At 36.8% G+C, this 26,659-nt stretch overlaps 1 protein-coding gene across 1 annotated transcript in view; it reads left to right on the top strand.

Annotated features, from left to right (window-relative positions):
- Positions 1 to 26,659, top strand: part of LOC121313267 (angiopoietin-1-like) — a 118,210-nt gene that overhangs the window by 50,440 nt on the left and 41,111 nt on the right. The window contains exons 2-7 of the mRNA XM_041245629.1: positions 3,888 to 4,043; positions 4,648 to 4,769; positions 6,546 to 6,778; positions 23,888 to 24,015; positions 25,076 to 25,177; positions 25,917 to 26,083. Of these exons, the coding sequence (XP_041101563.1) occupies positions 3,888 to 4,043; positions 4,648 to 4,769; positions 6,546 to 6,778; positions 23,888 to 24,015; positions 25,076 to 25,177; positions 25,917 to 26,083 (908 nt within the window). The remainder of the gene's footprint in view (positions 1 to 3,887; positions 4,044 to 4,647; positions 4,770 to 6,545; positions 6,779 to 23,887; positions 24,016 to 25,075; positions 25,178 to 25,916; positions 26,084 to 26,659) is intronic.

Below are 26,659 nucleotides of genomic sequence, written 5' to 3'. Positions count from 1 at the left end.
TTTGACTGACTAACATCTGTTTTCAACAATATCATTGCTCATTTTTAGCATGGGTGGTAATCGCTAAATGCTGTCATTAAACTGGTAGCTGGTGGTGATATAAAAATGCTCCTGAGAACTGAATGATGTATAATTAAACCTTTGTTTAATTTAGCCAAGGAATAGGCAAGCTGCTCCATTTAAAAATTAAACAGTCCTGAAGCAGGAGGTTCAGTATTATTACATTGAGACATATTTAAGGAAAACAAGCAGGACTTGATTTCATAATTATGTTTCTTGTTGAATATATATATATATATATATATATATATATATATATATATATATATATATATATATATATATATATATATATATATATATATATATATATATAATTGCACAGTGATATATGTAAAATGCAGTACTCCAAAAGCATTCATGATGTTACTATCAACTGCATTTCTTTGGGCAAGTTGCGTACATTTGTGACATGTGGTCAAATTGTAGGCAAAATGCCCACCTTATGGTTAATGTATGATAAGTATAATAGAGCTCACTGCAAAAAGGAGAGATTTTTGAGAATCTTTACATATATCATTATTAAGATGAACATGCAGATACATTATGCCAACTTTGCACTGGAGCAAATACTTCAGATCTAGATAATTCTCACTCAATCTCCAGAATAATTTGTCAATGGTGAAATAAAGAATGGTCTATTTACAATGTGTGGTTAAAACATTTGGCTTTTTGTTTTAGTATTAACTTGTTGTGAAATTTATGAAAAACAAACACATTGATTGCATACAGTGTTGTATTTGTGTTAAAGCGGCCAATGTTATCCTTAAGATATTCTTTACCATATGTAAGATACACACATATGGTTGAAGTTTTAATGTTTTACTAATCAGTCGTTCTTTGAATTCTTGTTTGGACAAATACTGGGCCTCAACTACAATGCCAACAAACATCTTGCTTATGTTGATGTTACTTGCTTTTGTCAATAATATGCTAAACAAAAAAAAAAACATGACAATGTTAAGGCTGGTGGGGAATATTCGTAGTATATGCTGAATAAAGCTTACTTTATAGAAACCAGATTTTGTATAAAAGAAAAGTCATCTGAGAAATAATTGGTTACAGGTGGTGAGTAGAGCACAAATATTAAATAACTGTAAGATTGATGATTACATGTCGTTGATATATTATGTTCTTACAGTGCCGAGAAAAAGTTTGTGAACCCCAATGATAATTATGGAAATTCCATAGTTTTAGCATGATAGCCTTCTTGAATCAAAACCAGTCTTTTCTTAAATATCCAATAGGGTTTATATTAACCAATTCCATGTATTTTGAAACAAAATGATTTATGAATTAGACAAACAATGAGTAATAAAGATTCCGGCTATATGAAAAAGTAAGTGAACCCCTGGTTTTATCAGCTCAATTAAGGGCTTTAATTAGAATCAGGTGTTTAAATAATTAGGTAGATCTTCAGGGGTGAGTTTGGGAGGCCCCATCCTATAAAGATCAGAAACTTTGTGAGTTTGGTCTTCACCATACAGGGGTGTGGAAACACGTCATGCCACGATCAAAGGACAGTTGTTGATGCTCATCAGTCTAGAAAGGGTTACAAAACCATTTCTAAGGATTTGGGGCTCCACCAATCCACTGTCAGACAGATAGTCTACAAATGGAGAAAGTTCAAGACCACAGCCACTCTACCCAGGAGTAGTCGTCCTACCAAAATCTCTCTAAGAACAAACCGGAAAATCATCAAGGAAGTCACAAAGAACCCCAGAGCAACATCCAAGGATCTGCAGGCCACTCTCGCCTTGGCTAATGTGAGTGTTCATCACTCAACTGTTAGAAAAAGACTGAACAAGAATGGTGTTCATGGAAGGTTAGCCAGAAGGAAACCACTGCTCTCTAAAAAGAACATTGCTGCCTGCCTGATGTTCATTTTGAGGAATGGGCCAAAATTCCTCAAAAGCGGTGCGAGAGACTGACCAACAGTTACAAAAAACGCTTAGTTGAAGTCATTTCAGCTCAAGGGGGTGCCACCTGTTACTGAATCTAAAGGTTCACATACTTTTTCACGCATGGACATTGAATGTTGAATCATTTGTGGATAAATAAATGTTGAAAAAGTATTATGTTTTTATGTCATTTGTTTAATCAGGTTATATTTATCTATTATTAGGATTTAGATTAAGATCTTATAACATTTTAGGTTTGAAATATGTTAAATATGTGAAAATCCTAAGGGGTTCACAAACTTTTTCTTGGCACTGTATATATACCATCATAAATATAAAGATACTTGTTTAGAAAAAGTCATTTTCGTAACTAATTACATAAACATATGAAAACCAGATTTTCAAAGAACTCATTACCTGGTATTGATAACATGCGATGAAACTGTACTGTAAATAATGCGTAAATAACATGTTGTACTCTAAATAAGATATGTTGTAATTTTTCTGCCAAGTATTATTTTTGTGTGTTTTGGCTCAACATGATCTGCAAGAGTTGTTTTTAAAAAAATACATTTTAGTTCTTCATATCTCTTAAATGTCTTCTCACACAGAGTATATGAAACATAAGAACATAAGAACATAAGAAAGTTTACAAACGAGAGGAGGCCATTCGGCCCATCTTGCTCGTTTGGTTGTTAGTAGCTTATTGATCCCAAAATCTCATCAAGCAGCTTCTTGAAGGATCCCAGGGTGTCAGCTTCAACAACATTACTGGGGAGTTGATTCCAGACCCTCACAATTCTCTGTGTAAAAAAGTGTCTCCTATTTTCTGTTCTGAATGCCCCTTTTTCTAAACTCCATTTGTGACCCCTGGTCCTTGTTTCTTTTTTCAGGCTGAAAAAGTCCCTTGGGTCGACACTGTCAATACCTTTTAGAATTTTGAATGCTTGAATTAGGTCGCCACGTAGTCTTCTTTGTTCAAGACTGAACAGATTCAATTCTTTTAGCCTGTCTGCATATGACATGCCTTTTAAGCCCGGAATAATTCTGGTCGCTCTTCTTTGCACTCTTTCTAGAGCAGCAATATCTTTTTTATAGCGAGGTGACCAGAACTGCACACAATATTCAAGATGAGGTCTTACAAGTGCATTGTACAGTTTTAACATTACTTCCCTTGATTTAAATTCAACACTTTTCACAATGTATCCAAGCATCTTGTTAGCCTTTTTTATAGCTTCCCCACATTGCCTAGATGAAGACATTTCTGAGTCAACAAAAACTCCTAGGTCTTTTTCATAGATTCCTTCTCCAATTTCAATGTCTCCCATATGATATTTATAATGTACATTTTTATTTCCTGCATGCAGTACCTTACACTTTTCTCTATTAAATGTCATTTGCCATGTGTCTGCCCAGTTCTGAATCTTGTCTAGATCATTTTGAATGACCTTTGCTGCTGCAACAGTGTTTGCCACTCCTCCTACTTTTGTGTCGTCTGCAAATTTAACAAGTTTGCTTACTATACCAGAATCTAAATCATTAATGTAGATTAGGAATAGCAGAGGACCTAATACTGATCCCTGTGGTACACCGCTGGTTACCACAGTTGAATAGTCGACCATAATCAAGTCAGAATTACTTGACTCAGAGTAGTCATTATATACATTTTCAAGCCTTCCCTATTTTTTGATCATTCCCATGACCTTTCAGTTGGAAATTTCAAAGCTAACCACTGCAATATCTGGCTGGTATAAGGTGGCACGGATTTCATGAAAATGGCAATGGCAATATTGATTAAATAGTCTGAAAAGTGTAAGCATTTTTCATGGTACAGTCTATTGATTTTGTAGAACTAGCAATAACCATTCATATAACGTCCTACATATCCAATGCTGATCTAATTCTTAATCTGTACATTTCTTCCAGATTGAAAACTATATTCAGGAGAACATGAAGACCGAGATGGCTCAGATTCAGCAGAATGCTGTCCAAAACCACACGGCCACCATGCTGGAGATAGGCACCAGTTTGCTGAGTCAGACAGCAGAACAGACACGGAAACTTACAGATGTTGAAACTCAGGTATGTCCCTGAGGATGAGGGGAGGGGAGATATGGCTTTCAAAGGACATCAGGAATATTTGGGTCATAACTGAACTAAGAAATGGAAATGGTTCAGCTGGAAATGCCATTCAGTTTTGGATATTTTTTTTTCTTTTATTTATTAATGTTAAAAAAATTACAATGATAATCATAATAAAAAAAAAAAAAACCTTGTTGAATAAGTAATTGGAAGTATGTTGCAAAAAATAATAATTCTATTCGATTCTGAATTTTATCACCCTATACGGTCACTTACAAAATTAGAGATGTACATAAACACACATACTTGATTAAAGGTGACATTTATAATTCATGTTTAAAGGTTCGTCTTACAATTCCCTAAAATATTTAGCCTGATTTAAGGCCTAGTGAAGCTTACCAGGTTTCATTTTTAAAATGTTTAACTTCATCTAAAATACACTGTATCAAGAGTGCACATATCGTAAGCATACAACATTTCAGCAGAAAAAAACTTTGTCAACATTTTAGTAAAAACAGTCACAAACAATTCAAAATGAATCTGTCTTGTATCTGATGAATAAATAATGAACAGAAGAGTCATTTTCTTTTACTTTATCTGACAGGTTTTAAACCAGACATCTAGACTTGAAATTCAGCTGCTGGAGAACTCGTTGTCTACGAACAAACTGGAGAAGCAGCTGCTGGTACAGACCAATGAAATCACCAAACTTCATGAGAAAAACAGGTAAGCATGAATCACTGGTACCTGCTGCTCATTTAATATTCTTACTAGAAACATCAGCCTTTTGGGTGGTGTATTTGCACAGTGTAGAGAGCAGTTTTTCAACTAAAACCTCAGTAAAAGAAATACGAATGTGAGACGTAACCTCAGGACTCAATGTACATGTATGAGTTAAAAATATCTAGGATGAAAACGCAGCTGGAGCAATTTTCTGAGACACCATTGTTTGTTAATATTTTAAAAAGATGGAATCATTGATGAGATATGATGGCATTTGTACTCATACCAACAAGAAATCATGTTTATTCTTAATTCATAGGCTTCTGTGACACCACTTAATTTGAAAAATGATTTGCAAACATTGACTCCAACAATCAGAAACTGCAGGTGCTTGATTACATGTTTTAGGAGTTTCTGACGTCTTCTAAAAACAGTAAAGCTTATGCCCCATAGCTCGCAATTTTTCAGTGGCAAATATCATTCAGAAAACAAAAACTGCCCTCACACACTGCATAAAGCAATACAAAAAACCTACTGACCAATAAATATTACACATGTACAAAAACATGCTTGTACACCCAATGATGAATGCTTTGTTTGAACATACAAAAAAAAAACCTGTTATAATGTGTGTATGTGATTAAAAAAATACTGCAGGCTTAAGGGCTAATCACACTACAGCATTTATTCACTTTTTTTCACAGCAATTATGTTCAAGTATGACAGGTAGTATTCCATAGGTTAGATTTTTTACCTTAGAAAATGCAGCAAATAAAGGCTATAGTGTGAATAGCCCTTTATTCATATTTAATATTAAACAGACTTATACAGTCTTGTTTTATTCACGGCCATTTTGTTAAATACATTTCTAGCAAATTACTGTGTCTTGAAAATTGTCCCACCCACAAACCATACATTTTAATCAATGAGATAAGTACATTGTTGCCATAAACCTGCCTACTCTCTTAAGCAGCATGATGCAAACAAGTTGGGGTCCAAAAACCGGAAAACTGAAGTCACTGCAGGTCAATAAACAGGCAGAGCTATTTTGACCTTTAACCTAGCAGATGCTACAAATGTTATTGGCTAACATCCTTTTTTTAAGTAAATGAAAGTTACATAAAAGATGGCATGATGCTTTGCTTACCCTTTATTTTATTTGGATTGCAAAAGAAACAGGACCTCTTTGTAAACGGCTATGTTTGTTTTACAAAATTCAATTTAAAATAAGAGAAAGTCCCATTAAGGTTGATAATAAAATTCCCACAGTGTAAGAAAAAATACTGTATAATTCAATAGGTTGTGTTTTTGCTTTCTGTAATAATGTTGAATCTACTGGCACTGAACTCAAAACACTGTTTTGGAAACCAACCATTCTTTTATGTCATACATTTTAAAATAAAGGGTCTTTTGACAATATAAAATGCAACAGGGGCCAAGGAATAAAGATATGCTATAAAAATACGATGATACCTTTGTAATATAAGTAGTTTAGGGTGCTTTTTTCAGAATTAATGAAAGTGCAAACTGTTGACAGATTGCTCATAAAACCAAGAGATGTTCTTTCCTAAACATTAAAACATCTGTATGTTGGCTTCGCACCAACAAGATAGCAGGACCCTTAAACCATAAAACATGATAAAAGCTTCCTCTTTCAACTGTAAACATGTTAAAGTATGAGCAAAATCAACTATCAGCAGAAATACAATAGCTATGAAATGCATTCAGTTAAGACGCAAGTTCAAGTTATGGGTTACATGAAAATGGTTGTTTTCTCAGCTTCATGGAGAATAAAATCATTGGGATGGAGGACAGGCACAAGGAGGAGCTGGAGACTTTGAGGGACGAGAAAGAGAGTCTCCATAACCTGGTGGGACGACAAAGTAACATTATCCAGGAGCTTGAAAAGCAGTTGAACAAGGCCACTAGCAACAACAGCATTATGCAGAAGCAACAGCTAGACCTCATGGAGATGGTCCACAGCCTTGTTAACATTTGCTCCAAAGACGGAGGTAAGGCCTAACTCCCTTGTTTCCTTGCAGGAACCAGACTCCTAGCAGAGGGTTTGCTGCCTGACTTTGGTGTTTATACAAAATTACTTCTGGGTCAACAAAGGTCCCTTTTTTCTCAAATTTCCAGGCATTATTGAGGATTACTTGAACTCTTTCAATGACATCTGACACTGAAAGGGCCAAAAGCAATTTAAAACTCATCAGGACCACATTAAGGAGTCCTATTGTACAGTGGGTTACATCACTGCAGTGACTGCAGCTGGTTTTGCAAAGTCGAACCAAGAACCACTTCTGCTTAGCTTTTGGTTTTGCAGTAGTGTTACTTTATTGTATGTAATCCAAATATAGAATATTGGATTTTTAATAAAACATATTCGCTTACAAAAACGGTCATGCCATTTCACAAACCTTTTGGAACAAAGGTATATTCCCTGGTTTGTTTACCTTTTAAATCAAAAGCCATTGTTTGAGATTTTATTGAAATACCAATTTAAATGGCTTTATTAAACCTTTAAACCTTTTTTGTTTTCACAGTTATACATGCAAATCCAAAATACAGCATTACCATTCAAAAAAATATTTAGGCAATTTTGGCAGTAGGTTACATATAAGATTTTCAGTTATATCTGATCTAACCATGATACGTCGGCTTACATCCCTCTGTGAACTGCTTATACTGCAAGGGAATGGGGATTTCCTGTATGATACAACTGGTGACAGAAAAGGAATAAAGGAGTTGTCAGTTTTAGTTATTAATTGTTTTCCTTTCACTGTATAGGTCACACATCATTTAAACCAGGTAACATGAATGAGCACATGAACAAAAACATACATATACACACATGCTTAGCATTACATCTGCACGTGGGCTGCTTAGCAGATGAAGTAAATCATTTAGGCCTCTGAAATAGGACTGTGGTAAAGGTCCTGCATGTCTCATTGGCAGAACAATCAGCAGGCTCCATGTGAGTAAGGTAAGAAAGTGTCTAGTAACACACTTCAAGCAGCGGTTCGTGTAAGACTTGGGAGTTTCTGTTTAGTGTATTGAAATTATTTTTGTAAGATTAATTATTCGTTTAATCTATAGAGAGTGAAATGAGACACGGTTACTGTCCCTATGAATTCACTCATTCTTTTAAACACAGCAATGCTGAAAGTGCATAAGTTCTACACCTCTTGAATTTTTCAGTCTGAATGTGCCACTCTGAGGAAGTAGTAGCCTATTGGAATTCGTGCATTTAAACATTACAATGGTGTTTTCTATTGTTTGTACACTACATAGTTTGTTTACCAAATGATGTAGAGCACATACATGTAACTGAATATCCATCAAATTACAAAAGATATTAGAATATGGAAAATAATTACTTGATGATACATGTTATCTCAATTTGTTTTATATCTATTCTTCAGGAACCTATACCCTCAAACAGTGTTTGCAATATGTTATTTAAAAGTAAGAATTCGCTATCTGTAAGTTTCCATGTCTGCTCTGCTGTCTGACTCCCCTTGTTTACGGAGAGAATTCCGAAGACCTACATGGTATAAGTACATCACTAACATTTGATTGTTTCACAGGTTGTAATCCAGAGGAGATTTCTGATGACCAGAGGCCACAAGTCCTCTGCAATCAAAAATGTGGCTATTTCAGTTATAACATAACTTTTTTTTTTTACCTGATTTTTAGAATAGATGAAGCAAAACATTGTAGCTCATACATTTATACTTTATGGGTTCACGTACTACTTAATTATATCTATCTATATATATATCTATATATATATATATATATATATATATATATATATATATATATATATATATATATATATATATATATATACATTATAATCTATAGGCACCCCACTGGACAGATGTAAATGAGGCATTAGCTGCCCTGCAGAGCATCCTTTGAAAATGCTGACCATATGTCAAAAGTTTTTACATTTACACACCTTTTCTTTCCTAAAGGGTGCGGAATATAAATATGAATATAAATAAGAAAGAGACAAGACTTTATTTACTTGATAAATCATCCCCACTGCAATTTAGAATTATTATCAAAGATCCATTTACCTTGGTACCCTAATTGGGCTCATTGCTAGGCAAGAGTGGTAATTGTGTCAACTGAGAATATTTTGGTGAGGCAGTAAGTCATTTGTCCTGGCAAGGGTCTGGCATCGGGTCAGTTGACAAGGGGCTGCCCCAGTAAAACATTCTTATACTGTACACAACCACAAATTTCTATTTTTGGTCTTTATTTTGGGTTGAGTTGGGCAGGCACATCATGGTGGAGGGTTTGTACTGCAGAATTAGGGGTCAAGACCGATACAGTAGTCTTCCAATTCATCAGTGTCTTGACAATAATTTGAGAAGGGTGAAAAAAGGAAAGGGAGAGAGCTGTGACAGAGCAATAGCAGGATCATTGCAAAAGTCAATAGTTGTATTATGTGGTGTAGTTTGTCATCTAGATATAGCAAATCAACATTGAAAAGACATCGGGCCAGATCTTCGATCTTCGCGCAACTCCCTCGCTAAATTTGTGCCTCACAAAAAATAGTGCTTTGGCGCTGTGACAGGAAATGGCTTTGGTGCGACGTTAGACCAGAAGAAGGAAGCACAACAACAACGGTATCTGCAGTGTCAACAAAACGCGGCGTGCGTTGTTTATTAAATAACAAAAATAAATAAAATATTTAAACAAAAGAAACACAGCTCACAGAACAGAAATAAAAGAGCTAAACAAAAACAAAACACAAACACAAATGATAACTGTTAAGGTCCAGCTGTGCAGTAGCCTTCACGGATCCTTTAAGCGTTTGTAGTTTAGTTTTCTCTTCTCTTTCCGCTCTCGTTCCACCTCTCGAACACCCCACTCGGAGTGCTGAGAGCTTCAGGTATTTATACAGGTGACCATCTAATTAATTCAGGAGATGGCCACCTTCTGCACGGGTTTTTAATGTGGGTGGGGCTTCCCATCCACGCTGCAAAACAATAACAAAACACATGGCGCTTCGCCGTCATACAATACATATATACACAATGAGTAGTTATAGAGGTGATCTCCTTTAAGAAGAAAGGCATGTTGCGATATCAGCAGAACCATTGTCAGCTGATAGCAAAGAAGAATGATGGCAATCTGAGGAAGAGAGTTTGGAGACAGGGCAGCAAACTTTAAAAACAAGTCTGGGTCAGACTGCAATACTTGGTACCAATAGACACTGTAACATTTGTTCAAGTTTATCTTTTGTTAAGAAAAGTTTTTTTTTTTTATTGAGGTACATGTTTAAAAAAAAAAAAAATGGTTTGTTATACACACGAGCATAAAAGCATTATTTTTATTTTAAGTATATTTAAAAATCTTGGCAAAAAAGGTGCACGTCATAAAAAAAAAAACGGTTATTTGTGACATGTACCTTCAATTAAGATCTGTAAATGATTATTGTTGCACTCTCATTAAATATAAGCTATTTATATCCAAAATAACAACATTTGAATTACCTACTCCCTGATGATAATGCCGTACTGCAGTTTGTGTTAAAATGTCCATACTTTATATTGATACAATAGTACAGTATTTTACTATAATTACCAATGTTTATTTATTTATTTATTGCACCTTTGTAATAGTGGCTTGATGTGGTAAACTGTTAACTGCATATTCCATATTTCTGTACCATAATAACTTATGACTAATACAGAAAAACATTTTTTTTTATTTATTTTTTTGCTTGGAGTGGAAAAAGAAAAAATAACTTTTTACTTATACAACACATTTTTCAAGTTAACAATACTATTTTTCAATACAATTCAATTAAAAATTACTCTTACTCCAATGTACACACCAAATATATACATACATATATATATATATATATATATATATATATATATATATATATATATATATATATATATAGATATTAAATGCCAAAAATACATCAAAGCCGGACGACACATGTGTTTAGACAAAATTTAGTTCTGCACCAGGATTTGCTTGTAACAAAATGTACCCATGTTTGAGATTAGTCTTTATTTATTTTGTTAAAATATCCAATGGGATTGGACCCGAACTTAATTACAATGATTGTTACACACAATTTCGACTTTAGCAATCAATCTTAAAATCCCGTTAATTAGTATCAATGCTAATAATACAGAATACGGAAAAAATAAATAGTACTTTGTTTAAATTTCCAATGTTATTTCAAATGTTATCTCTTTACAAGACCAGTTGGTGCTGTGTCTGTTTAGGAATGCAGAATGTATCTGACCTTTTTTGGAAAGAATATTTCTAATTTAAGATTATGTTTTACTGGGAAAATAATTATATAGCAATTTGTTACAAGCTTTAACAGTTCTTTCAAAAAACCCAAATAAATTCCTAATTAAAAGGGAATTTTGTCTGTTTCTTTTTTACTTCAACTTTTTTTTTTTTTTTTTTGTCAAGTTCATTAATGTGAGTAAGAGCTTCATGGCTTGCCAGTATACTGGTTGCACAGCTGATTAAAGATGCCCTGGTGATAATTGCTTCTTTGTGCATTCTTTGTTAGATCAAAACTGTATTAATGACATATGCTGCTAATAAGTTCTTAAGTAATGTAAAAGAAGCCTTTACTTCAGAAAATGGGCTGCAAAAGTCTATATTAATGACCTGTATGCTTCTAATAAGCTCTTGATTAATGACAATGAAACCTTCATTTCAGAATAATTGCTGTAAAACACTTTACTTGTGAACAATATCCTCCTAATAAGTCCAGCTCTGGGATAGATTGTTATCCATGCATGGTCCGTTTTGTTTTGCTGCTTTATTACCAAGGTATTAATCATTTACGAGCAGCTAATAGGACCTAATATGGCCAAGAACAGTCTTAACTTCAGTATAATACATGCAAATCCTTTATTAATGTCCAGTATCTTGTTAGTAAGACATGTTTGAGAATAAGCATAATAAGTACCTAACAAACCCTTACTTGGAGGCTATCCATGATATATTATATGCTAATTAGTCCCAAATAAGTACATAATAAATGCCTAATATGCAGTGCTTAAAATAAAGTGTTACCCAACTTTATTTTGAACAAAACAGAATAAGGAACACTGAAGAGATTTTACATATAATTGTACATGCTCAGGCCCTGTCCAATCACTTTCTGTGCAACTCGGTAAAGCAGTTCCTGTCTGGTACAAACACAATGGATAAAACTCTCTCTGTCTTGCTCTCACTCTGTCTGTCTCCAAACGTGCAGTTCTCTAGCGTCCTATCTCTTACTGAGCTACGTGTGCGGGTATTGCTGGAAAGCTGAGATCCTAAGCTTTCCAACTATACCGTGCCTTTCAATCTAGCTACTACAATGACTGAGCAATATACTCCAAATGAAACCTAAGCTGTGAACTCTGTCACATAATAAGAGGCTTAACTTCAGGCGACCGTAAATCTGGCTAGGAGTACCGAATACACAGCACACAGGAATATCCCCTAGAAAGTGTCCTGAGGGCATCAGATGATTCTTAATGGTTAGGTTCAGGGTTAGGTATTGGGTTTGAGGTTATGTTTTAGGACAGGGGTGCTTAAGGTTAGGGTTGGGGTTGGGTTAGGGACAGGATGGCTTGATTTTGTAGAGTTGCTGAGCTCTGGAAGTGAAAGGTGGGAGTAAATAACAAATGCCCTCAAATCATCTGATGCCCTCAAGATATTTTCTAGGAGATATTCCTTTTCGCTGCTACCGCATAAACACATTGAATACATCATTCGAAAGCCCCTAGTCTGTACTTTTAAACAAATCATGAACTGGGTAGGTGGCTTTTAAGGTGCCTGAGTAATATGCGCGTAACCACGGGGGCGCCAGCGCCCCGAAATCAAAGGGGCTGATCAAATGAAAAGCTACCTTATAACTATTTTGAAAGTTCAGATAACACCATTGCACAAAACATGTGAAACTTTGCTGTATAGTTGTACCCTATGTGAAGTAATGCCCACAATTTAATGAAGATGATTGGTCACATGGATGGTAACCAATCGATATACGTAAATTTCATGATAAAAACTAGGAAGCCGTAAAGTTGCTTGCAATTCTAGTTGTTGTTATTATTATTATTATTATTATTATTATTATTATTATTATTATTATTATTATTATTAATAATAATAATAATAATAATAATAATAATTGCTTAGCAGATGCCCTTATCCAGAGCAACTTACAATTGTTACAAAATCACATTATAAAATATCACAGTAATCCAGTGCACTCTCCATATTCCTTTTATTTCTCTTTTGTCACCTGTATTTATAGTCGACCATGTAATTTGCATACAGTTTAGACCTGGTTTTCACGTCTACTGAAACACAAACGCTAATGCTGTTAATGGTTTACTAAATCGCTACATTTGTATTTAAATGAGGACATTCTCCAAGTTCAGCCCATGTCTAGTGCTGACGCAAACTTGCCGAGTGGGCACAAAAACATGTATTGCTAAATCACATAGGTGGGAAAAGTCTGTTTGCCAACATGTGCGCCTGATTCTGGTGCGCTAATTGTCTGAAAAAGTGTTTTGTGACTGCCTTAGGGCTTTGCGAACATTGCTCCAAAAAATGTAGTTTGAATTCTTTTCCTCAAAAGCACTCAAACTCCTGGAAACAACTCTCGTGTGCAGAGTGTGTACCTTCAACGGGAAGTGGAGCATGGAGAATAGTGCCTGATACTTCAGCAGTTTTATTGTTTACAAGTAATATGAAAAAAATACCATCAAATATCAATGTGTGCGTCTTTCATGTAGGAAAGTGTGTTATCTACAAAGTGATGGTAATGCATACTAGATAAGACTTATATTGTTAGCTGTATGTACTTTAATCCTGTTTGATGTTCTTCCAGCATAACTCTTACAGTAATATATTTTTTCTACCACAGTACATAGTAGTCTCTGTTGGATTAAAAAATAGGCGACACCAGCTGGTAATTTTCTAAATGTTAGCCAGCGTAGTTCAGGGGGCGTACAGTTGGGGGCTTCCAATTTCCTGTCAATTAGTACCTATTCTCTATTTAAGCCCTGATCACTTGCACCTTCGCTGTCTAGTGTTTCGTTTTTGTAGCAAACGCTCAGACGCCGTCATTTCGTGCTTCACCGCTAATCTACACTTCATTGCCTTTCACTGGAGGTCAGTTCTTTGCGCAGCGCTCCCAAGATATTATCAATTATTTTCTTACCTGCTCTGCTGATTCTTCTCATCATTCAGCTTCTCCATTCGGCTGCAGGAGCTCCAGGGTTAGTCTTTCCTGCTCCATCCAGTTTCCAGCCCAGCAACAGCACCATCCAAACTGCAGCTTCATTACTCAACTTGTCAGCATCTTTATTAGACAGAATGGCCCTCCACTAAAACTTTCAAAGCTCCTTCAACAAGACAGCGACATTCCCGTCATAAGCGTTTGCCTTGCCATAGCTCCTCTATTTAAATCCATCACAAAGCTCTGTCAGCTAAATCTTTCTTTACTCCTCGCTTCCAATCAACCGCCTCTCCCCTGCTCCCAGAGCCAGCACAATTTACCATTCCTTTAGAAGATCCTGCACTGGATTTCCATTAGCGACGTTCAACATTTTAAAGACCTGTCCAGCCCATTTCATACTCCATTTCAACATGTGACGGCTTGTGCTTTCGACTGGTCACAACATGCTCCAACGACACTGCTGTTCTGCAACTTTTCCACCACCTCTTAGTCCATGGCTACCATGACAACTCCCTCATTGAGTGACTGTGAGGAGTGGTAAGGCAACTTCAACCGGTGACCAGGCAACTTCAACCGGCACTGCGAGCTCTGTGCCTCAGTACTGCAATCTTCTGGCTTCCTGTTGATCCGCTTTCACAACCTGCGAGGGCTCGTTCAACTTTGAACTTTCGCCCAATTGTGACATATAAATACTGCGTTAATGTATTCATATACATGACTAACTGTCCTAAAACATGTAACGAATATATTCAAATCTAAAAGAATATGCAACTGTTGTTCTACATTGACAAGGATTTTAATCACAATAACCAAATATATTCTACCCGGCTTCACTCAAATTCTATACAGTCTTTAAACTGGTTTGCTATCACTGTGAAGTTTGCACACTCCAGTTTTTCTATTCATTCCTGCAGTTCATTGTCGCTCTGAGGGATTCTCAGGAGTTCCCTTCCTCCTCAACCTTTTGCCTACCTATACCAACCCGCATTCTACAATTTCAACTCTTCCCTTCTTCAAGGACCTGGTCATGAAGCAACCTTACTCAGCTGCTTTTGAGATGCTCAGAATCTTCCACCACAGTAACGCCCAGCTTCCCTGCATCAGGCATCCATTCCCGCGACTTATTCCTGTTCTCAGATTCGTGTTTTCTCATCTGGTGCCACTCCTCCAATCTGGCCAACTTCATCAAGGCACCTTATTCAACTTTCAAAGTCATCATTTCATCAATGCGAGCCGCCAGTCAGTCACAGAACCATGTCCTACGATTATCAATGTTTCAGTCAATGTCCTCCTACCCTCAATAGACAATACTCTCATAAACTGCTCCTGACCAATCAATAGGTTTTGCAGACGCCTCGGAGCAACACATTCTTCATCCACTTGGGTTCTGCAACAGTCTCAGATCTCTGCATTCTTCATCTCTCCCAAAAGCAGCCCCATCTCTCGCTCCATCTAAATCTGCCTTAACACTGAAAGACCAATATCTACCGCATTCCGTAGATCCCTACTCTCTGCAACAGACCACCACACTCTACCGATGGTAGTCCTCCATTCTCTATTGCCGATCTCTGCTCTCTACAGCTGGGCCTCTGCACACTACTGACAGCACTCCATCGTTTTCTTCCTCAGACCTCTGCTCTGTTCAGCAGATCCCGCCTTCTACTGTTAATCGCTCCTTACTACAGCAGATCTCAGCTCCCTCTTCAGATCTGCTCACTACTGCAGCATGCAAAAGTTGCTCTAGTTTACTGTTTAAATCTGCAACTGCACTTCTCCAAATCCTCCAATGCTCCAGCTTTCCTCCAATACGCATATCATGGCAGCATTCCCACAATCAAGTCTAACACTAATCCCCATCTAATCTAAATACGAGGCACTTCCTCAGCAATCCTATTCATATCTCCGCTCATCCTCTCAAATGTTACAGCATTAATACTTGGTGAGAGACGTGGTATGAGACTGGAAATCTGTCTTGATTATGAGTTAAGGAGTTCCACTATTAAGAGAATAACTGGAGTTGCGAAACCCAAATCTCTGAATGTGAGTTCACCTTTTCCATTTCAAGCAGACATGATAGTAGCAAACCGCTGATCAATCCCATATTAACTAACACATAGAATGGTGGCATCTCGTCTCTCTGCCCTCGTTTCAAGAATATGGGGCGCAAAGGTGCCAAGCTTCCCCAGCAGCCGATTCATATGTTCTTTCAGTCCAGCTGCCACCTCAGCCCTCAGTTCCAGCTAATCCCATCTGCTTCCACAACCCCCATCCAGAATCCCCAGCTTCTCCAGATGCTATTTGACTGAATCCTACTCTCAGTAACCTCCTTCAATCAGCTCAGCATTACATGTATGCAGCCCTCGCCCCTTGTTCAAGAGCTCCTATTCTACAGCCTGCTCCACGTCTTCAACCTTCTGTGCCCAGAATCGAATAATCATATTCCTTCAATCAAAACCGGATCCTGGCTTTCATCGTCCATGCTAGGGATTCTCTCCATCTCCCTCCAGTCTCTCCATACCAGCAGTTCGCCTGACCCTCCGTGAGATTCTTAAGAGCATTCCCTCTGCCTCACCTTCCTATCTGTCTATATCAACGTACATTCTCCATTTGCTAATTTCCACTCTTCAGAAAAGCCGCTTCTACCCCTACAAGGATCTATCTATGGATATCCGCTGCCTCTTGGCCGCCTTCGATACTTACTCTATCACTCAGCTGCATACCTCCAAGACAGATCAATTTCAGCGCGGTCGGTCCATTCACCCATCAATTATCAAGTCCCCTATCCCCCTTTTCAAGGCATCTCCCCAGCAGGACCCTCCCCCCTCAAACCCTCTGTTCACTGATTCCTCTCACTCCTATCATCACTCGACTTCACCCACACCTCAGAGCACGCCTCCCTCCTCTCCACCCTCACCTCCAGAGCAGGCCTCCCTCCTCTCCTCTACCCTCGCCTCCGAGCAGGACTCCCTCCTCTCCACCCTTGCCTCCAGAGCAGGCCTCCCTCCTCTCCTCCACCCTCGCCTCCAGAGCAGGCCTCCCTCCTCGACTCCACCCTCGCCTCCGAGCAGGCCTCCTTCTTTGACTCCACCCGAACCCCCCCTCCCCCAGCCTGACCACGAATGTGGGGGAGCTGGTCCACCTCTGCAGTGGATTCCTACATTCATTCATCTTTCTCTGATATAGTTGCTACTCCTTCTAAAATTGCTAGTATGCCCGGAGTGGGGGCTTCCTGTCTGCCAGGGCTACTAGAGGTTTTCCCCTAATCAGCCTAAAGGGTTTTTTTCCTCTCCACTGAGCAGCAGGTATACACATAGTCACATACTACTAAATTAATAACTATCCTCCTGTTTGTCCCGTTTGTCTTTCTGATAGTTTGTTTATGTTATGCGCTGGCATGTGCTGTCTTTTGTTCGTCTCACGGTGTGGGAGATTTCGCGAGCCGGGGGTCCATCCTTTGTGGGGCAAGTGAGTCTCACTTTCCGGACCTTAGGGCTAGGCATCAACCTCCCTTTACCTTCAGGGAGGTTCTCACCATGTGAGTCAGAGCGGACCCCCAGCCACACTCTGTCCTTTCGCAACTCCTGCGCTTACCTCACTCGAGGCTCTGTTCTACACTCTGCCTCAATTTGGGACGTGGCTACTCCACGCTCGAGTCCCATACCAACCTCTATGCCTTGTCCTTATTTCAGGTCCCAGGCAGCGTAAAGTCTTGGCCAATTGGGGGTCTAACATGTGCCCCTTTACAGAATTCTCTGAAGCTGGGTGCCTCTTTCTCTCTCTATATCCTTTCGTGTCCTGGTCTACCGGGACCGTCTTCCTCCCGAGGGGTAGCTCCCTGAGTCATAACCCCTGTATGTGTTTTCAGTTGCTGGGTCCTTTCCCCCTGGGTTGTGTCGGCGTCGCCACACTCAGTCGGTGACCACTTTCTGTATCCTGTCTTCGGTTGCTGGGTCCTTCGCCCCTGGGTTGTGTCGGCATCACCGCCCTCAGTCAGAACCATCTTTGTATCCGATTTCGGTTGCTGGGTCCTCTGTCCCTGGGATGTGTCGGCATCGACGCCCTCAGTCAGTGACCACCTTCTATCCTAGCTTCCATGTCCAGCTCCGCTGGTCTGCTACTAGAGTGGGACTCGCCTGCTCTTCTATCCTAGGTTTGGTCCTTTCTAGCCACCACTCTGTCCTACTAACCTCTCCCTTCTGCTTCTTCTGCCCTATCCTTACACCCCCAGGGTGTCAGAATGCTGTATTTCACACCAGTGATTTATCACCTTGCATTTGATCTGCAAGGTTAACATTTACTAAAATCTAGCTTATTCACATATCTATGCATATTTATAAGCTCTGCTGTCAACAGATTTCTTAAAGAAGCAAGTAATTCAAAGAATGTTAATAAATATGTAGATGTTGATAACTTTGCAAATAAGATTCATACTCGTTATTCTTAACTATGTCATATAGTCTGTGTTGATTAAAATAATTAATAAAGTACGCTCAAGATTAGCAATCACATTATTAACTACACACACCTAGATAAATTGGTGATTTTACTGGGTCATAAAAGTATTATTTCAAATCACTAATGAGAAGCATTGTAAGCAGTACCAAATAAGTATGCTTCCAGCATGCTATGAATTGAGCATTACTGTCTTTAAACCTTGTTAACATAAAATAATGTCTTTAATGATTTTAATTAATTTCATGATTTATTTGCAGTTGACGGTATTTCATTTTAATGTAAATTTTATTAGTACTGGTTCTACGTTAGTAATCACAATCATATGGAAATAAGGTTTATGTTAATTTTAATGAATATTAGTTTGTTGCTGTACAGAGGGAGTAGTGTGAGCCTTGCATATTTTTCAATAACAGTCAATGCCAAGATTGCTACAACAGAAATTGTCAGAAACCCACTTTGGGGAGAAATGAAGATCAAATAGCTCACACGGTCATTCATCTGTGATAATAAATGGAGAACATTTGATAAACAGCTGCACTGTTTTGTTTTAAATCTATTCCACCTATTCAGGGATGCCAAGATATTTAGTGAACAAGGGGTCTGATTGGGGTTAAATAGACAATAGAGGATTCAATTAATTCGAGTTTTTCTATGTGAGGTTTACATTTCTCATGACCTTCTCCACATTGCATATTCTTACTGAAGGAACAGCTCAATCTAAATGACTGAGCTTGTGTGCTTTTCATGTTCATGACCATGGTCAACAGGACAGACAACTTGCCTTGCAATGGAGGGAGCTTAATATATATCAAGGTGCAGCACAGTTCCAAGGTGAGATAATGCTAGATTTCCCACCAGATAATCAGGTGTTAAACTGGCTAAACATTATAAAGTACTACCACTACTGCATGTATTCTTGGGATCCTAGGCGAGCCATGACCTCAGATTTTCCAAATGTTATTACATGGTGAAATGTACATTCTGTAGGGAATGCTTCTCATAGTATGCTTTAAACGCAAAAAGGATATTGACAATATGTTACATTAATAATCATAAAAAATGTATTATTTTTCTGCAATTTAAAACTTCCCTGTTATTTTTTGTCATTTAGTTTTATTTTCATTTTAGCCTATATTCAGTAATATCCTGGGAATTAGATAATTTAGCCGCTTTAGGAATTATATTAATGTGTATTAATAGTGTGTAAATCATTAATCAAGCCTAAATAGTCGTATACAGTTCTCAGACACTATTAAATAGTAATGCACAATCAGCTAATGTCAAATGTAGGTTATTTAAACAGTTAGGCAGCGCTGATTTTGGAAATTGCATGTATTCACTATAATCAGAGTTGGGCACATTACTGAAAAAAATTACTCATTACTCATTACTCTAAAGTGTCTTACTTATTACTTAATAAAAATAAAAAAAATGCATGTCATATTTTTCGTTATAGTTCTTTCTCTTGTTTTGTCCTGTGAAACAGTTGTTGTAACCAGGGGTCGGCAACTTGTCCATACACGGACACGCATGTCCGTTGAAAGAGTTATCGGTGTCTGTGGCAGTGAATACGTCTAACATACATACGCAAGTAATTGTATCTAACTTCGGTTTTGTTTGTCCGTGGACAATATGTTGTTGTGTGTTTGTTTTCTTTTTAATGTACGTCACCACTCGACCCCTGGTTGTAACTATTCTTTACTTTTGAACTATACATCTGGTTAATGTATTAAAGGTGTCAAAAATGTTTTAAAAATGTTTGTAGTATAACAAACAAACAAATCTTAAAACTGTATTGGATATTGCAAAGAGTACAGTAAATTGTAATCATAGCGAGCGTTAGTTATAAAATACGCGTGTATTACTTTCGTGCCACCAGTTGAAAGGGAGCTACACCTGTGCTTTTGCAGAGATGATGTACTAGTTTTGTGGCCGTCATTTACAAAAACATGACAGACTTTACAAGCAACGAGCCCAGTCACATGCTCATTATTTTCATTCACTATGATTCCAGAATAATTCCACACTTCCTACTTGCCTGTCGAACTATTACACTATGTAACACAATTGTTGTTCCTGGGTAGTAAGTGTTATTTCCTAATTGCTTATGCCTCAAAAGTATAGAAAATGGCTATTATTCCCCACAAACTTTGCTTTTGTGACCAGGGCAGTGATATTTCAAAATACCACTATTTCCAATGGGAAAACGGGCAAATGTGTGTCTTTTCGTTCACATAAAGTCAGTAAAAACAACAACAAATTAACATGTATTTATACTAAAGTAATGCAAAAATGACTACAAAAGATTTAGAAGTGAGTAGTTTTTCGAGATTTACGATTATACTGTAAATACAGTATAATCGTAAATCTCGAAAAACTACTCACTTCTAAATCTTTTGTAGTCATTTTTGTATTACTTTAGTATAAATACATGTTAATTTGGATTCATTTGTTGTTTTTTTCTGACTTTATGTGAACGAAAAGACACACATTTGCCCGTATCCCATTGGAAATAGTGATATTTTGAAATATCACTGTCTTGGTCACAAAAGCAAAGTTTGTGGGGAATAATAGCCATTCTCTATACTTTTGAGGCATAAGCAATTAGGAAATAACACTTACTACCCAGGAACAAAAAAAAATGTTACACGGTATTATCCACCACATAATATAAACCCTCCACATACATTTTTAATATCACCAAATAAATTTGATAAAAAGGATCTTGCGACATATCAAACAAGCTGCGAAATAAACCGAGAGCGCTGCTTAGTCAGCTGACTCCTCTCTTATCGCCTCCTGCTTTAGTGCAGGAAATACCAGTACGTTTTCCTTCTAATAAGATAATTGGGAAAGGGTTACAGGCGAGTACACAGAAAGGACAAAAAACGTTTTTGGTGATTGAAATTTAGACCCGAGTCTGATCAGAAAATGACATTTCTGGCCTGCACCCGAATTTCATTCACCAAAAACCGCAAACTGCAAACCGTAAAAAAATTCACATTTCGACCCGAACCCAACTCGCTTTGCAGGTCATCCGTGGGTACCCGATGCGTCGCAGGACTCTACGCTGCTGCTGCTGACTGAGACAGCACAGATTACAAACAGTGACTGAGGTTGCGTCTATGAAATACAATAAAGAGCCGTTCACGTTTACGGTTGCAACTAAACTGAAATGTCTGGCTTTAAAAAAAGACCACCAATTGCAGGTGCACAACAGAGAAAAGGTAACGAGACAAATTACTTAATTACTTTTTTCATAAGGTAACTGTAATACTATTACTCAAATAAAAAAATCCAACACGTTATATTATCACGTTATTGACAAAAGTAATATTATTACAGTAACGCGCTACACCAACTCTGATTATAATATTTCATAAAGCATGAAGCATTTAAAGAATGCTGTTTTTTTTTTTTTTTTTTTTTTCAAACCACGCTCTTCTGATTTTTTCTTTTTGACATCTGGATTAAGAAATACGTATAACCCTGGAAAGTCTGTACGGAGCTTAAGTGTTAAACCAAAGTGCAGAAAGATAAATATGTGGCTGTGTGGACACAATCCTACGATGCACTTACTGAGAAATCGGTCATGAAACTGTCATGAAGGAACACAGATAGCTTTAATAGCACCCGAGATAAACATAGTTTTACTTTTCATGTAAGCACTAAAATTAATACTGACGCCACCCAGATTTATGTTTATCTGTCAGTCCAGTAAATGCCATATGCTATAAAACACACCATTAATTATGTATATTAACAGCTGAATTCTCAAAGGGGTAAATTTGATAAAACTACACCCTGTTGGGATAAACCACAGCTGGATTTTACAGCACTGCAGAATCACCCTGGAATGCATCAACCTCCTATCCATGGTTTTCATAGGATCAACCCTAAAGTGGCAAATCCAATCCTTGTGAATTCTGTGATACTAAATAATCTAAAAATACAGCTGTGGTCTATCCCAGGGGTGATCAAATCAACCCCTTAGCTGACGAGTATCCAAATGTTTGATACTGAAAAAAATTACAACAATACTTAAAACCATCTTTTAAGATGCTTAATAGTGGGACTAGAACTAATATTTAAAGAATCCCATCCCAAGTTGTTAAAATTATGAAACCTGTTGAGCTTGTTTTTTGTAAGGGTTAATTCAATTTAACTAAACAAACCTTTGCTGATTTACTTTTATTACATAGTTTATACATAACATGTATAAACTATTGCAGCAATAAAAACAACAGCTTGTAAAATCATAAGGAATTTCGCCCGAAAGAATGGAGACTCAGAGGGTAAATATAAACCACTTGTTATAACAGGAACTTGAAATATATAATTTGTAGTGTTTAGTCCTGAGCTCTTTGTTTAGTTTCCAATTAAATATTGCAGCAATAATTATCCGCAGATGGCAATAGACTCACAGCTGCCATTTGACAATGACAGTAGCTCCCTTACCCTGTTAACCCTGTACTTGTTGTAATTGTGTTCATGTCTTTAATTATCTAATAGTGCATAATTAGTTTAATTGGCTTCTGAATCACATCTACAAATAGAGGGATGAAGTTTTTATAATCTGACAAACTATTAAAGGTTTAGTCCCTAAGGAAAATTAATTTAGCTCCCATCTGCACTGCTTCTACTTTTAATATCAAATACATTTTCTCTGTGTCTCATGAACTCTTATCCTCCATGTTGGTCTGCTAGTTACCAATTTCCAGTTTAATCCACTGAATGTGTATAATGAATGCATGGCAGAAGTTAATATTTCTTTTCAGAACAAGTTCTGTCATAGTTAAATAAACCTAATAACAATTTACGTTAAGTAATTTAGTGATTTCCAATGCTTTTCCCAAAGTTTACCATAGGTTACCAGGGTTTACCATGTTTCTCAATATGCTTTACCACACCTCAACGGGTTTTACAATGCTTAACACGCTGTCACTATGCGTTTATGATGGTAAATCTTAATAAGGGAATACCTTAGTCTGGACTTGAAATGCATGCACCATACCCTATGAATAGATTGGTCTCATGTGCTCTCAGAAGCTAAACAAGTTTGACATCAGCGTCTATGCAACTGACAGATCTAAATATAACCACTGTTTTAATATTAATATCACGGCCAAATGTGTAACTTTACTATATTGTGAAGACAAAATTCCCCTAAGAGACCCACACACACTTTTGTTGGTGGTTTTGTCAATATATCCTTCTCTTAATTATTAAATTATTGATTTAGATCAACCACTGTTTGGATCAATTGAGTAGAACACATGATAAGATCCTACGTCATTTTAAAGATAAGCAGGGTTTTTTTTCTTCTTTCTGGGTAAATATCTATACAGGTCAATAAAACTAACAACTAAACTTTGTTAGACTAATGATTTGACCAATTCTTTTTTTTTTTTTTTTTCATTTGAAACAGTTGTACCAAACAGTACGAAAAGAGCTGAAGAAAATACGTTTAAAGACTGTGCAGACGTATACCATGCTGGTTTTAACAAAAGTGGGGTCTATAATATCAATATCAACAACATGTCAGAGACTAAAAAGGTAATTTGTTTTAAAATAACTGCTGTGTTTTTAGTATTTGCAATACAATAAACAGTACAAAATGTAAGCATTTGTGAAAGAATATTCAATTCTGTCATTTCTGAAGTCTATATTTTCTGTCCATGCAGATGAAAAGCAGATTAGGACTTATCAAACTTTTCCAGAATCACTTTCCTCACGTCGTTCTGGACTGCCATAACATTTACAAAACATCTTGAGTGTTTAATAAATCAAAACTATCTGAAGCTAAACTTTAGCCTAAATTGCAAAAAAAAAAAAGACATGCAAATCAGAGGGACTTCGATGTGATGGAAAACCGCAGTAAGCTTGTCACTTTCAGGACCTTCCACACTGTCTTACTGTGTTACAAGAACTCTCACAGCAGATTAAATGAAAACAGGACAGAGCCTGTATATTTATGTAAGTTTTAACTACAACCGGATGGATAAGCCATTTACCGGTAACCAAAATATACACTTGAACATAAGTATTGCAACACAGTACCTTTTATAGAGGTATCTCTCTCTATAGGTGTCTGTCTCTGTCTCTGTTTCTCTCTCTCTCTCTCTCTCTCGCTCGCTCTATTGCCCTAACTGGACTTAAAATATTTTTGGCAACTCTGTATGTGCAACAGGTGTTCACATAGACAAGGAACTGCCAGACCACACAATGTTGGCAGGCATTACTAATAATTCTGTTCACTCATTATTATAGTACTCCCACTGTTCTCTACAGGGTTTGGTTTTGAAATGACTTAACCTCAATTATTGTTATTGATAGTATCCAGCTATGAAACACTGACATTAATAAATAACAAGAAAAGGTGCCCATGACATATTTGATTAATTATTTACAAATTATCTGTTGTTGGTTTATTTAGCAGAATACATTCCTTTTTTTATAGTTTTTATGAGACTAAGACACCTGTCATGTTTTGTTAAATAATTTGCAAAAATTAAATTGGATGGTTTTAAATGTACACCCAGTAATTTGGCTGATTAAAAATGTTTGTCAAAAAACACAATTTGTGTCTTCCATTCTGTCTTCTTTGTTTTCCCAGGTATATTGTAATATGGAGGCTGTTGGAGGTGGTTGGACAGTCATACAGCACCGTGAAGATGGAAGTCTGGACTTCCAAAGGACGTGGAAAGAGTATAAAATGGTGAGGGAAACTGAACCTTTTATTTCTAATTCCACAATAAATGAAATATATGGACAAGGTGTGGTATAAGTTTGTTAATATGAATACATTTTAGTCATGACTTGATGACTGCCACCATTTACAACATATTTAAATATATGACTTAATATTATGTATATATATATATATATATATATATATATAATATATATATATATATATATATATATATATATATATATATATATATATATATACAGTGCCTATAGAAAGTCTACACCCCCTTTCAAAATGTTCACCTTTTGTTGCCTTGTAGTCTGGAAGTAAAATACAATACACACAGTACATTATATTACAGAAGATACATTACAGTTTGAATGAGAAAACAATAGATAGCACCTACATGACATTGCTTTAACATGTGTTTTCAGTTTGTGTTTTCATAATAGGTAAGGATAGGACTGTTCAGCACCCAGTGTATTTATAGGTTTACTATTATTGTGCTATTTAAAATAAAAGCAGTTCAAACCAACAGAATATGGTGCATTTAATGTTAAAAAAAGCCAATCAATAGTGTATTTGTTACAGAGTGCAAAGTTTTCCTGACTATGTTCCAATGCAAACTATATTAACATGCAGTTCAAAATGATGCTACAGCTGAACTAACAGTAGCAGCGATGGATGTATGTCTCAGAAAAATGTAAAGGTTGTAACAGCCAAACAGAATAATGCTAAATGTATTGCCTCAACTTTCCTCTAGGGTTTTGGGAGCCCATCTAGTGAACACTGGCTTGGAAATGAATTTGTCTTCCTGCTTACCAGTCAGCGGCAGTATTCGCTGAGAATCGAACTGATGGACTGGGATGGAACTCAAGCATTTTCTCAATACGACAGGTTTCATATTGGGAATGAGAAGCACAATTACAGGTAAGGACAAACAATGACTTGCATTACATCCTAAACGTTGGACTTTGGAAACCCTATACAAGGTGAGCACATTCGGTGGGAGGATAATACGCTTGATTCTTAAAAGTCCATATTTTGTTAAGTTTCATTGACTATTTAGAGCAAGTGTAGCACCTTAAGTTTGAGGTTGATGAGTTTAATATGACATCTTTTTTTAGAATTGACCCTCATTCACATGTGTGTAGTACAACCTTGTAGTTACTTTTAAATTACATGTAATAGCAACATTTTTTGGAACTTAGTCAATTGTTTTGCAGTCGCACATATACTTGTCTAATATGATTTTATTGCATTTATGCCTATGAACTGACTGGTAATTTGATTTGGGAACAATATAAAGTAATGTAGGACCGCATACCAATAGAATCCAAGAAATGTGTAAATTAATTTGGCAATTTGAGAATGGTGTGGAACATAAGCTTTTCCCCACTTTGCATCACTTGGCCTGTACAAATAAACCATTTCCGTTATCCAGCATTATTAGGCGCTTTCTGTTCCAAGCTCAAGTACCATACCCTTTTAAACAAATACAACCTT

The sequence above is a fragment of the Polyodon spathula genome, chromosome 3 (genome assembly GCF_017654505.1).
Source record: "Polyodon spathula isolate WHYD16114869_AA chromosome 3, ASM1765450v1, whole genome shotgun sequence".
In the NCBI taxonomy this organism is placed as follows: domain Eukaryota; kingdom Metazoa; phylum Chordata; class Actinopteri; order Acipenseriformes; family Polyodontidae; genus Polyodon; species Polyodon spathula.
The sequence above is the reverse complement of the archived record's forward strand: the minus strand, read 5'-3'. Positions and strand labels throughout refer to the sequence as shown.